Source organism: Lynx canadensis, chromosome E1 (genome assembly GCF_007474595.2).
Source record: "Lynx canadensis isolate LIC74 chromosome E1, mLynCan4.pri.v2, whole genome shotgun sequence".
NCBI classification, from domain to species: domain Eukaryota; kingdom Metazoa; phylum Chordata; class Mammalia; order Carnivora; family Felidae; genus Lynx; species Lynx canadensis.
Genome location: NC_044316.2, coordinates 14005656 through 14024115, shown reverse-complemented (window position 1 = coordinate 14024115; position 18460 = coordinate 14005656). Strand labels below are relative to the sequence as shown.

The window sequence follows — 18460 nt, the reverse complement described above, 5'->3', positions numbered from 1 at the left end:
TCAGGATGGGGAGGTTGGGGGGGGGGGGAGGAGGCACAAGAGAAGATTACTGAACCAGAGGAATTCAAGGGCATGAATTCAATCTTGGCTCTGTGTGAACCTGGGTATTGATTTCCTCATCCTGTCAAATGAGAGGTTGGGCCAGTGCTTCCTAATCCTCAGTGGCTCACTGACCCCTCTAAGTCAGAGATCCTTATTTCCGGAGAAGTGGTGGTGGTGGTGGTGGGTGTTCACAGAGCTTTTAGAAATAATCCAGGAGTTTTATGGACTCTCTAGAGGTCCTTGGACCGGGTCAAGAACACTGGTTAATCTGTTCTCTTCTGCAGCTCTGTCTCCAATGACAGAGGGAAGTATAATATGGTCCTATTTTCATTTCTTGAATCTTTGCTGAGGGCTGGGTCTAGGTGTTGCCAAAATATGCCAAGGTCATCAGTTTTTTGCCCTAACCAACAGCCACTTTTCAAGAAAAAACTTTTTAATGTTTATTTTTGAGAGAGTGCGCACATGAGCGGGAGAGGGGCAGAGACAAGGGTGGGGGAGGACAGAGGATCTGAAGCAGGCTCTGTGCTGACAGCAGACAGCCCAGCGCGGGACTCAAACTCACAAACCATGAGATCATGACCTGAGCTGAAGTCGGATGCTCAACTTTTAGACCCACCCAGGAGCCCCTAGCCACCTTTCAAAAGCATGGCTTAACTGCTCAGCCCCCATTTGCTTTGCAGATAGGAAGGAGCACCATACAACAAGTTCAGTCTAAACAGAACATGAGACTACTGGTGTAGAATCAAAATCAAGGTGTGAAAGTTTAAGTACAGCAGAGGGTAACTGAGACACCAAGAGAACAACAACAACAAAAATACTCTTTTTCCAGAGGCATTCCTGCTGAACCCTGACATTCCAGTGAGAAACATGTTTTAAGAACATGGTTACCCTGGCCTCAGAATTCTCTAAGGCAAACAGGTAAGCACAGAAGGGATTACGAGGGGACCCACAAAAAACATTATTTGATCAACTACAAATTCTCTGCCAATAGATGAGACTTTCTTAAGCAACATACTGCTCATAACTATCTCGCTCCATTTATTTGTTTTTACTTTTTTATTTTTTACTTGAGAGAGAGAGAATCTTAAGTAGGCTCTACACTCAGCGCAGAGCCCAATGCAGGGCTCGATCCCATGACCCTGGGATCATGACCTGAGCTCAAATCAAGAGTCGGATGCTCAACCGACTGAGCCACCCAGGCGCTCCACCCCCCCAATTTCTTATTTCTATCATCAATCATTTCTCCATTCAAAGCAATGAAAATATTTCCCCCAATCGCAGGATTCAAACAGGATGGACAGATTTCAATTCTGAATACTGTTACATTAAAAATAAAACAAAGCTCCACTTTGTATGTCAAAAAAACAAAACAAACTCAAACCATACATCAGTAAAACTACTACAAAACACTACTTTCAAAGAGTTTGGAGGTAGGGTTATGGCTTCATTCTGTTGTATATCAGTCACATCTGGGAATTTTGCTTACCTAATTATTTCTGAAATAAGCAGCATCAAAACAGCTATGAATCAGGAATGTGACGTTTCCAGGAGCCCTCCCAGGTCAGCCCTTCTTCTTGGCATCACTGAGCTTTCTCCCCCACCACCTAACACTAGGCCAGTTCCTTCCTCAGGACTGATACAGGGGTCATCAAGCCTATGTACCCAGAGAAGTCTTGCAGGTGACTCCAGAAGTGGGCACAGGGCCTATCTGCCCGCTGTACTGCCTCTATTCAGAGAATGAGAAAGCCACCCCTCCTCAAGAAGCAACTATGGATGACAGAGACAGCATGATGCTCTGTAGTTCTGACCCAGACCAGACTCCAAAAACGATCCTTTTGGCCTCGGCTAAGCTAAGGTGATCAGCTTAAGTCAGGTTTAAATCCCTCCTGAATTTACTGATGGCTTTTTATTGATGCTGGTAACCACAATTTATCCTCATGAATTACCATACTAATGCCCAGTGACTTTAATAAGGGGGATTGGGCAGGGGTTAAAAATAGATTAATTTGTTTCTTTTCTTTCTTTCTTTCTTTCTTTTTTTTTTTTTTTTTTTTTTTTTTTTTAAGAAAACTGCACATAATGACCAATGGGCCTATGGTGGAATACCTCTTGCCACACCAAGGCAAGCTACTGTATAGAAACTTCCCAGCTGTGCAAGAATTTAACTAGCAACAAGCCTGAAAATTTGGTTACGTATATAGGTACAAAGCTGGTTCATCAAATCCCTATTCTGGCCCTCAACCCAATGCATTTCAACTAAAGCATCATCTACCTCCTTCTTTACATTTATCAAACACTTGAATAGGTAATGTCCAGCCACTCCTTGGAGATGGCTTCCTTTTTCAGACACCGGGCTGCTGAACTGCTCAGATGCCTCTCGGTCCTGGGCCCCATTGCTAGAGGCTTTACAATTTTCTGAAGCCTCCATCCCTCCCTTTTCCTCACTCCTTTCATCCTCCACAGGTTCTGGGTTTTCATCCTGGGAAAGCAGATCCTGGTTTGAGGAATGGCCCTCAAGAGTGGAAGATTCGCCTTCCTGTGCAGCAGGCCCACACAGGGCGCCCTCCCGGGGGCCCTGGGCCAAATCCTGGCTACTGCCAGACTCTCTCGGGGTGGACTTCTTCTCTTCCAAAGCTTGGATGACGTCCTCAGGAGCTCGCGGAACTTCTCTCAACTGTCTCACTCGCTCCCGTTTCTTTCTCCTTAAATGAATCCAGGAGTTTTCTATTGCTGTTAGGAAAAGGCTAACCTCTTCCTTTCCACAGGGGACTCGTTTATGCTGAACCTATTCGGAGGAAAAACAGAATTTGATAGAAAGTCACTTTTCTCAAAACTTCAAAAACAAGAAAGAAAAGAAAAGAAAAAAGATTATTGTTAAGGAAGTCATCAATGTGCTTAACAAAGTACCTTCAGATCGGTGAGGATTTTTTCAATCCACGTTGTCACAACTACTATGCCTTCCACTGTCTCAGAGCCCAAAGATGATGCTTTGAGGGATAATTCTTTCATCACAGACTCTAACACCACGAACGTGATGGGTTTCCTTGACTTCTCTAATTTTCTTCGCTTACTGGGTGGTGACTGAAAGTAAAAGAAGGCATGGGGGAAGAAGTTATCCAACTAATGAAATTTCATGTATTATAATGAACTCAGCTAGGGACATTTCCATGACTTCTACTACCAAATGTAGAGCACTAAAAAACGCAAAGACCTTTGCATGTCATACCATGCTGCCTATGGTCAGGCTATCAGCATATAACAGCCTCCAATTACTGAATGTCCCTCATCTATGTGTTGTGCCCAGCACACACCTGTATGATTATTTATTTCATAGCAACTCAAGGACCCCGGGGACTCTGTGTTCTATTCTATCAAGAACTGCATGGGGGCGTCTGGCTGGCTCAGTTGGTAGAGCATGTGACTCTTGGTCTCAGGGTTGTGAGTTCAAGCCCCAGGCTGGGCATGAAGCTTACTTAAAAAATTAAAATTAAAAAAATAAGAACTGCATGGTTTAAAATTGCCTACTTGTAGTCCAACTTTATACGTGTTGAGGCTTGAAGATCACATGTGAGGAATGACCAGGGTCAACTAGGATCACATGGGCAGAGAAGGAGGCCTGCTGCATCTTGGCTAATGTTGGGACCAAGCCAATGGCTAGCTGTGCACTGCCTCTCTGCTGGAAGAAGAGATACCAGTGGTGATGAGAAGAGTGGATTTGAAAGTTGGTTCCACACAATTCAAGACTCTCATCTTTCTATTTCAAGCTTAGAAAGTGAATTGTACTCTACCCACTAGAGGGACTCAAGTTCCATTTTAAAAACTAAATGACATATATTTAAAATTTGTTTCTTTAAACATTTACTAAATTTTTTAAATGATTCTTAGTTCAGGCTAGATATATTATGAACACTTTAAGAGGCAGACTTCCACCTGTTGACAAAATTTATCAAAACTTTAAAAAATTAAGATAATTCTAAGGGTCAGGGTCAAAGTGAGCAGGTGGAGATTATAAGGAGAAAGGCTCATAAAGAGAAAACACTTTAGTCAGGTTGAAAGCCCCTTTCCTGCAAAAAGCAGTCGCCGATAGTGGTGTTGGCGTTAACTGCAATTCTGCCTGGCAATGGTGACAGAGCACATGCATATACACACTGTCAGGTCCGCTTCCTGGGTGAGGCCTTGTAAGGAATAATCAGCAACTCCACATCCCACATGCACACAACAAAACAGCCAGTTTATTCCATGCTAGAAAACTTCTAGATCGTATTTCTAAGAAACAATCTATATTTTCCCTTTATACCAAGACATTAAAAAAAAAGGGGGGGGGGGGCGGAATTAGAGAACACTAGAAAACAAGTTTAGAAGAAAAGGACCAAAAACAAAGGGTACATATATGAGTAAGAACCTGCTCTTGAAAAACAAATCATGGACTCCAAGCTCTAAGTCTGAACTTGTTCAATTAATGTCTCAGACAAGATGAGACAAATTCATATTGATATTAACACAGTAGTATTGCTATTAATCAATCACCCAGCCTAAGAAACATATTTTCTATAGTCTACCGAGAGCCTAACACTTTCCATTAAGGAGTTTAAAACATGACTATTAAGCTGTGGAGGAAGAAAGATAATGGTGTGTAGGGGGGGAATGGGAGAGAAGAACCAGATTCCCCATTCCACTTCCCAGCATCCAAGGCTGTTACTATGGACAGTTCACGGTAACAGGAGCATCCCTGACAGCCCACCCAGCACACTAAAGGTCACCCAGCAATATGGCTAAAAGGACAGTGCCTGCTATCTCTTCTGACAGAGATGGTAATCATTTGTGTTTACAAATTCAAACCAGCAAAGTGAAGATTTTGCCGTTTCTCGATTGGTCATGCTGGAGCTGGCCTACAATACTCTTTCTCCAAAAGAAAGAATGGACTCACCATCATTTCTAGAAATTAAAGGAGAGAAATGTGTCCTCACCGAACCTAACAAGACCTCTATCAAGGATCCACTTTCCAAGTTCCGAGGGAATCAGAAATAACAAAATAGACAATTTATTACCCTATTACCCCAGGATGAAAATGAAAACTTCTGCCTCTCAAATATGGTTCCTTTACCTTGCATTCTGGTCCCAGTTTTCCATATGTAATGGCCAACTGATAAATCTGGTATTTCTGAATATTCTTAGTGAATTACTTTAATACACACATACACAAACACAGTCCTCCCAAGACTGTTTTAGTTTTACTCTATTATAGAAACTAGGCACTCAAAAGACAGACAATTTATAGTCCAGAAATTCTTAGGGTTTTAAATGATTAAAGTCTAACATAGGCTTGGCTTACAGCAATCATTCCTTTCCCCCTCTTATTTGTACTGAAATTCCTTTTTATCCCCCCCTACCTTTTTTTTTATAAGTTTATTTTTGGGGCGCCTAGGTGGCTCGGTCGGTGAGGCGTCCGACTTCGGCTCAGGTCACGATCTCACAGTCCGTGAGTTCGAGCCCTGCGTCAGGCTCTGTGCTGACAGCTCAGAGCCTGGAGCCTGTTTCCGATTCTGTGTCTCCCTCTCTCTCTGCCCCTCCCCTGTTCATGCTCTGTCTCTCTCTGTCTCAAAAATAAATAAACGTTAAAAAAAAAAAATTATTTTTGAGAGAATGAGAGTGGGGGAGGGGCAGAGGGAGGGGAGCAGAGAAGATCTGGAAACTGGCTTCACACTGACAGCAGAGAGCCCGATGTGGGGCTTGAACCCACAAACTGTGAAAACATTACCTGAGCCAAAGGTGGCTGCTCAACTGACTGAGGCACCCAGGTGCCCTTGAAATTTCTTTTTTTTTTTTTTTTTAATGTTTTATTTTTGAGAGAGAGCGCGCGTGTGCAAGCGGAGGAGGGGACAGAGGATCCAAAGTGGGCTGTGAGCTGACAGCAACGAGCCCCATGTGAGGTTTGAACTCGGGAACCATGAGATCGTGACCTAAGCCCAAGTCGGACGCTCAACTGAGTAAGCCACCCAGGTGCCCCTGTACTGAAATTTCTTAGCAGGCAGGGCTAGAGTAAAATACAGGAGCAGGCCTTGAGAAATTAGTAACTAAACTCAACCCCATAGGTCCCCAACAGCAGGTAATCTTATACCCTGCCACAACACTAGAAGCTGTTTTCCCCCAACAGAGATAACTTATTGCAAATATGCTTATAATCTCAAATCACAAGTGTTTTCAACAAAGGGTGCCACACTCAAACTGTCATCATCTAGTTTAAGCGGCAAAATAACATCAATAATTTAACATTTTAAAATGTAAAACAAAATCACTTATTTACCATGGTTTATTCAGTTTAATGTGAAGAACCAGAAGGTGAATTTACAACTGATTTTGCATTAGAAAATATACTACTAGGGGTGCCTGGGTGGCGCAGTCGGTTAAGCGTCCGACTTCAGCCAGGTCACGATCTCGCGGTCCGTGAGTTCGAGCCCCGCGTCGGGCGCTGGGCTGATGGCTCAGAGCCTGGAGCCTGTTTCCAGTTCTGTGTCTCCCTCTCTCTCTGCCCCTCCCCCATTCATGCTCTGTCTCTCTCTCTCCCAAAAATAAATAAACGTTGAAAAAAAAAAATTTTTAAAAAAAAAAAGAAAATATACTACTATATTCCCCAGCTGAAAGGACAATGTGAAAGAAGTTTGGTGAGGAACTGTAAACTCCATAGGGGATATTAGTTTTGTATTTTTTGAATTGCAAGGATTTAATGAATAACAATCAACAGGGGGTGGGACCTCGAATGTTATTTTGTTGCAGCATTTAATAATACATTAGATTGAGGGGCACCTGGGTGGCTCAGTGGGTTGGGTTGAGACTTCGGCTCAGGTCATGAGCTCACGGTTTGTGAGTTCGAGCCCCACGTCGGGCTCTGTGCTGTCAGCTTGGAGCCTGGAGCCTGCTTGGGATTCTGTGTCTCCTTCTCTCTCTCTGCCCCTCCCCCACTTGTGCTCTGTCTCTGTCTCTCAAAATAAATAAATAAATAAATAAATAAATAAATAAATAAATGTAAAAGAAAAAAATTTTTAAAAAAGAATACATTGGATTGAAAATATAAATAGAAAAACAGTTCTTTTTTAATGTTTATTATTTATTTTTGAGAGACAGAGACAGAGCATGAGCAGGTGATGGGCAGAAGGAGAGGGAGACAGAATCTGAAGCAGGCTCCAGGCTCCTAGCTGTCAGCACAGAGCCCGACACGGGGCTCGAGCCCATGAACTGTGATCATGACCTGAGCCAAAGTCGGAACCTTAACTGACTGAGCCACCCAGGCGCCCCTGAACAAAAACAGTTTTTTTTAAAAAAAAATTTTTTTAATGTTTATTTATTTTTGAGAGAGAGAGAGAGAGAGAGAGAGACAGAGTATGAGTGGGAGAGGGGCAGAGAGAGAGAGAGAGGGAACACAGATTCTGAAACAGGCTCCAGCCTCCAAGCTGTCAGCACAGAGTCCGATGCGGGCTCAAACTCACAAACCGTGAGATCATGACCTGAGCCGAAGTTGGTGCCCAACCCACTGAGCCACCCAGGTGCCCCTAAAAACAGTTCTTAAATTTTAAAATATGCTTTACCTAACAGGGCTGTAGATAAATTTCTTAAATCCTCACTCTTACTTTCATTTCTACATCTCAGTGGTGCAATCAGTCAAGAGACTTTCAAATGAGGTGTAACGTGACACAAATCCATGTAGCATCTGCTATGCTGCCAAAGCTCTGTTGTTAACTATGGCTAAGGCAAAAACTGTGTCAAAGAAGCCACAGGCTACAGGAAACCATTAAGTTCTCCCCAGTATCTGCAGGAAAAGAAGGGAGTCATTCACTAGAGATGTGCTGAGCAGGTAGCCACAGCCTCCTCGTTTTGACAGAACAAGCTCCAGACTGGTCCTGAGGGGAAAGGAGGGCTCTTCTTGCTCTCGGCCACTGCAGTGGAGGCTTTGCTGTTCTGCTGCGCTCTGAATGGCTGCTGCCCTAAGTCCTCCAGAAACCAGCAGAATGCCTGTGAGCTATTATTCTGCACAGACTATCATTATCTGGAGAAACAGAGCCAAGGGGCCAACACTGACACCTGACTAGAATACAGACAGGAGGTGTGCTGGGAAGGACAGCCAGATTACCTCACCAACTATGCCTTATTTAAATGTGTATCAGCTCTGCTGCCATGAAGTGGACTGAATATTTTGTTGTCCAAGAGTGCAGCTTTCCTATTAACAGTTCAGTGGGCATTTCTTTTTTTTTTTTTTTTTAATTTTTTTTTTCAACGTTTATTTATTTTTGGGACAGAGAGAGACAGAGCATGAACGGGGGAGGGGCAGAGAGAGAGGGAGACACAGAATTGGAAACAGGCTCCAGGCTCTGAGCCATCAGCCCAGCGCCCGACGCGGGGCTCGAACTCACGGACCGCGAGATCGTGACCTGGCTGAAGTCGGACGCTTAACCGACTGCGCCACCCAGGCGCCCCTCAGTGGGCATTTCTATTGCTATCTTAATCTGACAGGTTACTGTTTAAAATGTCCTGAAATTGGGGTGCCTGGCTGGCTGAGTAGGTAGAAGATGTGACTCTTTTTTAAAAAAAAATGATTTTATTTTTAAGTAATTTCTACACCCACTGTGGGGCTCAAACTCACGAACCCAAGATCAAGAGTCGCATGCTCTACCAACTGAACCAACCAGGTATCCCAAGAAGGGGTGGTTTTAACCCTACATCTGTATTTCCTTACTCTAAAAAAACAAACCATGGAAGGATAAATTATAAAACTGTGTAAATAGCGACCCATGCAGCAGTGAGGTTTCAAAGACACAAGACAAGCTAGATTACTAAGTGTGTGTGTGTGTGTGTGTATATATATATATATATATATATGAGATTTGATTTTGAAATCATGTATTTTTCACAATTACAAAATTAAATAACACACAAAAAGGAATCCCTAAGAAATGAAATGAATGGGCTTGGTGGCATAAACCCGCAAAGAGGAAACATTCCAAATGACTTTAAATTTTTTTTTTTTTTCAACGTTTTTTATTTATTTTTGGGACAGAGAGAGACAGAGCATGAACGGGGGAGGGGCAGAGAGAGAGGGAGACACAGAATCAGAAACAGGCTCCAGGCTCCGAGCCATCAGCCCAGAGCCTGACGCGGGGCTCGAACTCACGGACCGCGAGATCGTGACCTGGCTGAAGTCGGACGCTTAACCGACTGCGCCACCCAGGCGCCCCCCAAATGACTTTAAAATCTATCACGAGACAGTCCCCACGGACAAAAGAAATGAAAAAACGACAAAATAGTTATTTTCACAAGTCATTTTGTTGATGATGTTAATCCTGAGACTGTTGTGGTGAACTGTGGGTCAAAACAAATGAATAATTATGTTAGCATGGTTGAGGATTAGGCTGACTTTTTAGAGCCCCCAATTTCCTCATCTAGCAAGTGGGGACAATACTTCACTTGTTAAGTTTAAATAAAATGACATAACATGTGTGATGATTCACATAACAACTCCTCCATGAAGTCAGCTCTGACTAGCCAGCCGGAACTGCTTTCATTTTAGGAGCTCCCTAACTCCTGACCATTCATTTCAGCACTTACTCAGACATAATTCTGTAGCAATGCTGTGTGTGTGTTTCCCTCCCATAAAACTAATCACCATAAGGATAGAAAATGGTGTCTTCTTTCTTTGGTGTTATCACAATGAAGATCATACTTAATAAGATAAGTAACTAAGCAAAGGGTCCGTAGCTCTGATTTTGCTCAAAAGCTCAGTTCCTTAATCGAATCTGTTTTACAGCCTGCTGTATAGCCTGGTATAGTGCTGGTTTTCAAGCCATTTAATAGCAGAATCTCTTCAAGAAATAAAGTCAATAAGTAATATTGATGTAATCAGATCGTCTCTGGTTAAAATGACAGCAAAGCCTGAAATTCCAACCTGACATCTGCCCCAGCTGTCATCTCCCTGTGGCACCCTACACAGAATCCCTAACCTATCTAGAACCAGTTTGCAAACCTATGCAGTAGTAAAGAGAGCACTGTCAGGAGACCCCAGCTGTGACACTAACAAGGTTACCTGATTAATTTGACCCCTTCCCTCCATCTGCTTTCCAAAAGCCTTCTAGCTTTACTTCCTTAGACAGGAAAGAAATGTCTTGAATGCAGAGGGATAATTTTTTTTTTAACCAGAATTCCAGGGCAATGGTCATAACTAAGAGTGCACAACTTGCTGGGGCCACACTATTTGTCCTTCTTGTTTTGACAAGTGTTAAACTTCTGAAAGCAAAGCAAACCTAAAATAACATCTTGAGCAATTAGACGAGAAGCTGGGACAAAGAGGCATTCTAAGTGGCTTGTTAAATCTGTAAAGAACAGTCCTCACAATATGCTTCCTTATATACATCATCAGTCAGGAATGATTGTACAAAAATTCTATCAACACCAGGACTCATCCTTTTGTTGCTAAAATAAATCCAGCTAAGAGCAATGGACTTAGTGTAGGCACTTGAATCAGAATTTTTTTTTAGCATTCAGCACCAACAGCAACGAGTTAGTGGGCCCGAGATAAGTGAAAATAGAAGTTGCCATAGTAACTTGCACATTTACCCTAAAAAGGCAGGAGTGGGGGTGGGGTGGGGAAGTAGGTCAATATTTCTACTTAACTAGCTCTAATCCTTGGCTTCCTCTCCTCATCAAAAGCAGCATCCTCCTACCTACACACCCCTAACAGGAGCAAGAGGGAGAAAGCCAGGTGAGCATTTCAAAATGCAAGAGGTGGGAAGAGGTCCAGGTAGATGAAAGGAGAACCAAGAGGACAGCTCACTGAAAACCTTGCCAGTGCCCTGGGACCACCCCTGGGAAAGCAGTTGCTGATCAAGGGCACCAGTGCTAAGAAACTGTTGCTGGGTTACTGCAAATCAGAAATTGCCATTTTCCCTGTAGTGGTTTAAGTGCACCTAATGGAACACTTGGGAACATGTTATTAACAGCTTTGGGTTGAGGAGAGCGGTGGGGTGGGAGGAGTATTCTGGTATGGGAGAACCTGAGGCCCTTTGCAAAAGGCATTCTTTGATGGTTGAAGCTATGAACAGAGCTCAAGGATGGCCTAAAAGACAGGGAGGGAGAAGGATCCTTTTCAAAATAAGCTGATTTTGCTAACACAGAAACATAGTGCCCTTTGATATTTTCATCTGAGACAGCTACTAATCCAAGAGGGCAAAGGGGACTCTGGGTTCTGAGATGGCATGGAATGTGCCCAGAGCCCATTATAAGCTCTTCCACCTGTGGTGCCAACAAATGTGGGAAGCAGGTTAAAGAGAAATCATTTGGAAACAGATACAGTTCCACCTTCCTGCAACTGCTAATATCTGCACAGGGATAACCCAGTGTCTGTGCAGGGACAATCTAGGGCATTACTAATGATTTTAACCATTTGGTGTGAAAGCCCCAATATTCTAGAAAATGACAGAAAGAATAATCTGTCAGGAAAGTAAAAAAAAAACAAAAACCCAGAAACATCTTTTTAAATAGTGAACATCTTGGGGCGCCTGGGTGGCTCAGTTGGTTAAGCATCTGATTTCCGCTCAGGTCATGATCTTACAGTTTGTGAGTTTGAGCCCCACGTCAAGCTCTGTGCTGACAGCTCAGAGCCTGGGGCCTGCTTCCAATTCTCTGTCTCCCTCTCTCTCTGCCCCTCCTCCACTCATGCGCACATGTGCTCTCTCTCTCTCAAACATAAACATTAGAAAATAAATAATAATAAACAGTGAACATTTCAGGGGCACCTAGGTGGCTCAGTTAAGCGTCTGACTCTCGATTTCTCTCAGCAGCTCAGAGCCTGCTTGGGACTCTTTCTCCCTCTCTCTCTGCCCCTCCCCAGCTCGTGCGCGCGTGCGCACACACACACACACACACACACACTCTCTCTCTCTCTCTCTCTCTCTCTCAAAATAAATAAATTTAAACAAAAACAAAACAGTGAACATTTCAAACACTAACCTCTAGTCTCTCTATATTGCATTGTACAGAGGGAGGCATAGGCTTCCACAGGATAGGCCATTCAAACTTGACTGGGACACTTATTTCAACCCAGCAGCACACCTAGTAGCAGAGTACATGGAGGACAGGCTCAGTTTTAAATCTGAGCCCATGTATATAGAAACATCTGCAAATTGTCCCCTGTACTCCTCTGTCCTAGGAGAGAAGGGGAAGAGGCTCACAGACACAGCAACATTTAAGACTTGAAAGACCAAGAGCAATCAAGACTTTGGGAAAGGAGCACCCATAATAAACCTATTGTATGGATAGGGGATCACAGACCTGAAGGACCAGGTACTAGGCCTCCATAATTACTATGGGAAGAAGGGGCACAGTGCCCAGCAATGTGTGCATAAACTTAAGACGGGAGACTCCAGGTGACAAGGCTGATCACTCTTGTGAAGGAACTGTGAGAACAGATGCTTTCCTATTACCACCTCTCAGTACAGCCCAGAAAAATTACTCAGTCTAACCACTTCAGAAGTATTTTTTCTTTACATATAATAGCACAAAGGACAGAGAAATTTGTGGAACAAATCATTTGTTAAAACGTTCTATTCCAGAAAATGTTCAAGCTTAGGCATATGCAAAGTAGAGAGACTAGGATAATAACCTATACCCAGCTTCAAAACTGATCAATATTCTAGTGGTAATCTTAAAGCTAAGACAGAACCCTTTACTGGAATAATCCCTAAGTGTTACACATCAAAAGCCTGCAACACAAAATGGCAATTTCTGTATTCACCCATAACCCCAAGAGACAGCTACCCTATGAAAGAAAGCATATCAATAATAAAGAAAAATAAACAGACTTCAATTTCAATTCTAAAGGAATAGCCAACAGAATAATTATACCTGCAAGGTATTTCTACAGGTTATATGATCTAAATTTTTAATTCCCAAAAGACGCATTTCTATTTCATTTATATTTGCTAAACAAGACTCACGGTGCTGCCCAAACCCACAGAGAAAGGCTCCATGGTCACCAGTCAGCCTTATAGGACTGTGCCTTATTTTGTAACACTTCCCATTCTGACATAAGCATCTAGGGCAAACTTGAGGGAAACAACAGTACAGATTTATTTATGACCTACTGAAACCCACCATGTGCTGGCATTTGAAAAAGCTGTAACAAAGTCTCTACTTACGGGCACTGTAACATCATCATAAAAACTCCAAGCTAAAGCCCATCTCATTGTCCGGCCTTGACAGAATTCAGTGTAGGTGACTTTAGGAACCTGAAACCAAGAAACATGTCATCTCATCAAACTGAAGTCATTCTACCAATATGTTTTTGGCTCCTGCCTCATGTTAATTATGTGTTGGTTTTTCTTTTTATCAGTTAACAAACACTACTATCCCCAGTTATGCACAGTTATCTAACAATCAATGAATAAATTATCTCTCAACAAAGTTGTGGATGTTTTCCTCTCCTAAAACATTATAGAGAATTTACAGTTCTGGCTTGAAGGTCCAAATATACAAAACACCCAAAATAACACAGCTCCTTCAGAAAACCACTGGTAAATGATTCAAATATTTTTGTTGTTGTTGTTGGTATCTTTTCTTTCTTTTTTAAGGAAAGAGAGCCACCAAAGCCTGGCTAGATACAGCTATGTAGTCTCCCTTTTATCTATCAGATTTTATGGGAAAAAAATGAAATTACTTTGCAGCTGTTACAATTTTAACAAAGAAAAGGCGTGAAAGGGAAAACAGGATGAGTACAATGTCAGAGAGAAACCAGAAATCAGAACCTTGGTTTCTGCCACTGACCACACATCTGACCCCCTTCTCTGAAAACTCACCTGGCTCATGCTTACTTGTGCCAAAACTTCATAAACTGGGAGAGAAGTCAGGGGGCAGTATTAATTTGCCACCTGCTTTTCAAAACAGAAGCAAGGGTCTGAACTCATGTGGATTGTACCATAAAGGGAACCACACTTGATTGAAGACCATTCTAGTTATAGCTGATCTTTGATAACTAGGCATGTGACCCAGAACAAGCCCCTTAACTTATGTAGACTTCAGTTTCTGTAATTACAAAGGAATCTGATGTGGCGTCGGTGGCAGATGGCACCAGGTTTTTTTCATTTCTGGGAGCTCTCATCCTGTTTTCCCCATTTTTCCTCTGTTATAATTGTCAAAGAAGGCCTTATAAAAATAATTTATAAAAAGCCTCTTTTAGCCCCAGAATTACAAAATTCAAAAATAAACAAATTTAGAGTTTTAAATTTTTTTTTTTCAACGTTTATTTATTTGTGGGACAGAGAGAGACAGAGCATGAACGGGGGAGGGGCAGAGAGAGAGGGAGACACAGAATCGGAAACAGGCTCCAGGCTCTGAGCCATCAGCCCAGAGCCCGACGCGGGGCTCGAACCCACGGACCGCGAGATCGTGACCTGGCTGAAGTCGGACGCTCAACCGACTGCGCCACCCAGGCGCCCCTAGAGTTTTAAAGTATAAAAGCAAATTCTACACTCTGCCATCACAAGTAGATACACCAGAACAGCAATGATAAAGCCTTACCCCTTGTATGCGAAGTTCTTCCTTTAGAGGAGCCAAGCTGCATTTTTTCCCCAGCATACAGCTGTACCACCTAGGGGGGGAAAAAAAAAGCAGAAGTAAAACACTGTTTCATATGGTTACATTTTTAAATTAAGTATTTCTCAAGCGAACAAAATGAGAACAGACATAAAAAATTCTGAGTTAAGTTCCAAGTGACAATAACAAAAATTATACATCATGTATTTAGGAAAAAAACAAACCTAACAAATGAAAACAAGCCCAAAGCAAAAAAAAAAAAAAAAAAACCAAAAAAAAACCAAAAAACAAAACCCACTTAGCCTCTCCAAAACACCACCTATACCATTTTAACAGAAATTATAAAATCTGGCATGAACCTGTATTTTGAGATGGCTTAACCTGCAAATAATTAAAGGACATTATATTAGTGTTTCAAAAGAACATGAAGTCAATTTCTTCTATAGTAAATACAAATCTAGAAGAAGGAGTGGGGAGAAGATGGAGTGAACTGGTTAAAAGGTAAAAGAATAGAATTTAGCCTATGAAGGATTAACTACTATGCTTTCCATCACAAGCAACTAGGAACTTGACAAAATATACGTAACAATTGTTTTTCAGACATTGGACAACTACAGTGAAGACCTATGATCTCAGACAGATGAGGTGAGCCCCATAATTGCCAGAGCTTACTGCCTGAAGGAAATTTTCCAAGCAGCAATGCAGGGAAAGGTCATGCAAACAGATCCCAATAATCTTGCTGAATTAATGAGGGAGAGATGGATTTCAGAAGCCCACACAGTAAGAATCTGAAGGGCAAAATACAAGAAAGGAAGGAGGTGCATAGAGAATTATGGCCATCTGCAGAAGAGTTCCCTGGAATATTCTGCAGAATAATGATCTGCATGTGTGTGAGGTGGAACTCTGTGAGGCTAGGGAAAGAATTCCCAGAAAGCAGTCAGCTGAACAATTCCTAGAGTCCAGACAGAGCTGGACTAGTTTGTAGTTCTACTGGCCAAAGCAAAAAACCCTTGTTAATAAGGGGGCATCTGGTAGAGTCCTAGAAAGGATGCTGCTTTGTAATGGGGCTAGAGGCTATTCTATCTTTACCCTAATGAAGCTTAAAATTAAAAGCAAGACTCAAAAGGACCAAAGTGATCACAGATAACTTAAGTAAACATCAGAACAAAATCCAACACTCTTTAAAGGAACACAATGAAATGCAGCACCCCAAAACATAAGATTTGCAATATGTAGCATCCAACCAAAGATGACCAGACATTAAAACAGGCAGGAAAAAAGGGGGGGGGGGCAGGAAAATGACTTACAACCAGGATAAAAAAAAAAATCAATTATTAGAAACAGATCAAGAAATGAGAGATGACGAAGTCAGCAGATGATGACATTAAAACAGCTCTTAGAAATATACTCCAAGACAAAACATGGACATAGTACGGAGTATAAAGGAAGATATCAAAACCAACCAAATGGAACTTCTAGACATGAAAATTATGATACCTAGAATTAAAATTTCACTGGACAGGATTAACAACATACGAGATTCTGCAAAAGACCTGTGAACCTGAATACATACCAACAGAAACTACCCAAAATAAAGCACATGGGGAAAAAAAATACACATAGCACCTATGACCTGTGGGACAGTATCAAGCAATACACATAAGTGGCATTTCAGAAAAGGGAAGAAGAGACAAAAAATATTTGAAAAAAGGGCCAATTTTTTCCAAAATTGAAAAAAATTATAAGTCTACACACACAAAGTCTAATGAACCCCACAAAGAAACATAAGGAAAATGCTATCAGGGTACCTCACAATTAAATCACTGAAAATCAGGGGAGCCTGGGTGGCTCGGTCTGTTAAGCGACGGACTTTGGCTCAGATCATGATCTCACGGTTCATGAGTTCGAGCCCTGAGTTGGGCTCTTTGCAGACAGCTCAGAGCCTGGAGCCTGCTTTGGATTCTATGTCTCCCTCTCTCTCTCTGCCCTTCCCCTACTCACACACATACACACTCTCTCTCCCTCTTTCTCTCAAAAGTAAATAAATATTAAAAAAATATTTAAATTACTGAAAATCAGAGATAAAGAGAAAATCTTAAAAGTACAGAGAGGCTGGAGACACTTTTGTAAAAAAAGATTTTATTTTTAAGTAATCTATCTCTTCATGCAACATGGGGTTCAAACTTACAACCCTGGGATCAAAAGCCACAGCCTTACTGACTGAGCCAGCCAGGACCCACAAGTCTTAGAACACTTTTAAAAGATTAGAATAATACAAAATATGGTCTCAGGCTGTAATAACTAATTAGACTAGAAAACAGTAAGAGAATCATAGTTTTCAGGTCGTGATCTCATGGTTCATGGGATTGAGCACTGCATCAGGCTCTGTGCTGACAGCAGAGACTGCTTGGGATTCTCTACCCCTCCTCTCCGTCCCTCCCTGGTATATGCTCATGCACTCTCTCTCAAAGTAAATAAATGAAAAAACTTTAAAAAAGTTTTTTCTTTAAAAAAAAGAGAAAAGAATTCAAATATCCAAAACAATTTTTTTTGGAAAAGAACAAAACTGGAGGGCTTACACCACCTGAATTCAAGACTTAGTATAAAGCTCCGATAATCAAGACAATATGGTAATGGCATAAATATAGACATACAGATCAAGACAATGGAATATAGTCCAGAAACAGACTCGCTTATATGATCAGGTGATTTTTAAAAAAACTTTTTTTTTTTTTTAACATTTTATTTATTTTTGCAAGACAGAGAGAGAGCAGGGGAGGGGCAGAGAGAGAAGGAGACTCAGAATCCAAAGCAAGATCCAGGCTCCAAGCTGTCAGCACAGAGCCCGATGCAGGGCTCGAACTCACAAACCGCGAGATCATGACCTAAGCTAAAGTTAGATGCTTAACTGACTGAGCCACCCAGGAGTGCCCTATGAGCAGGTGATTAAACAAAGGTACCCAAGGCTTGCTCTTCAAAAAACATGGTTATAAAAATAAAAAGGCAGACCACAGACTGGGAGGAAATACTTGCAAAATACATCCTATAAAAGACTTGTATTCAACATTATATAAGGAACTCCTACAACTCAGTTAAGATTAATAAACAGATAAAAATATATAGGGAGACTTCTAGTTTCTAGTCCAACATGTTAAGAAGCTGGAAGTTGCCACACTGTTTAAGTAAAAGGCTGAACCAACTAAAAAATTAACTCTTCCTATATCCATCACAGAAGCAACTATTCACAGGGGAAACCACTGACTCTAAAATTAGAGAAACCAACAGGTGAATACAAAGAATCACAACTCACCAGAACAAAAATCCCGGAGCAAAACCTCCATGGGAATCAGTGCTGAGGTAGGGAAACTGAACTGCAGCTGACAAATTGCTGGAGACTCAGCAGGGACAGGTCTGAGAGAGAAAAAACCCAGGAGGACTCTGTCATCAGGACCCCAAAACTTTTATCAATTTTACATCCAAGAGCTTGACCAGGTTCTCACAGTGAATATGGGAGAAAAATTCTCTGTGCTTCCAGCAGGGAAAAGAGAAAAGGAGTAATCCTCTAGAGCATCCTGTTCTTAACGAGGCCTGCCCTCAAGAGAAACTAGTTAACCAGATCTTAACCTGTTAAGGTATTATCAGAGCCTAACTGACATAGAGGAATGGCATCATCCAACTCCAGCCTACTCTAGCCATCCTGTCCCACCAGGATGGAGGGGAAGAGAGTAAGGAGGGACCGAGAAGCAAGTGTGAAGTTCACAATCCAGAGGGACAGGCTCACTAAAAGACTGATCTATTCACACTACAGAATATCTCCCCTCTCTCCACACCTCACCCACCACAT

At 42.0% G+C, this 18460-nt stretch overlaps 1 protein-coding gene across 2 annotated transcripts in view; it reads right to left on the bottom strand.

The window, feature by feature from the left end:
* Nucleotides 1–1987: 1987 nt before the first annotated feature.
* Nucleotides 1988–18460, bottom strand: part of METTL16 (methyltransferase like 16) — a 71605-nt gene continuing 55132 nt past the window's right edge. The window contains exons 7-11 of one of the 2 annotated variants that reach the window (XM_030296026.1): nucleotides 14602–14671; nucleotides 13224–13313; nucleotides 12037–12138; nucleotides 2950–3123; nucleotides 1988–2827 (exon numbers count right to left, since the gene is read on the bottom strand). In XM_030296026.1, coding sequence (XP_030151886.1) covers nucleotides 2204–2827; nucleotides 2950–3123; nucleotides 12037–12138; nucleotides 13224–13313; nucleotides 14602–14671 — 1060 coding nt within the window. In that variant the 3' untranslated portion in view covers nucleotides 1988–2203. The remainder of the gene's footprint in view (nucleotides 2828–2949; nucleotides 3124–12036; nucleotides 12139–13223; nucleotides 13314–14601; nucleotides 14672–18460) is intronic. The other variant, XM_030296027.2, reaches the window with a different exon arrangement.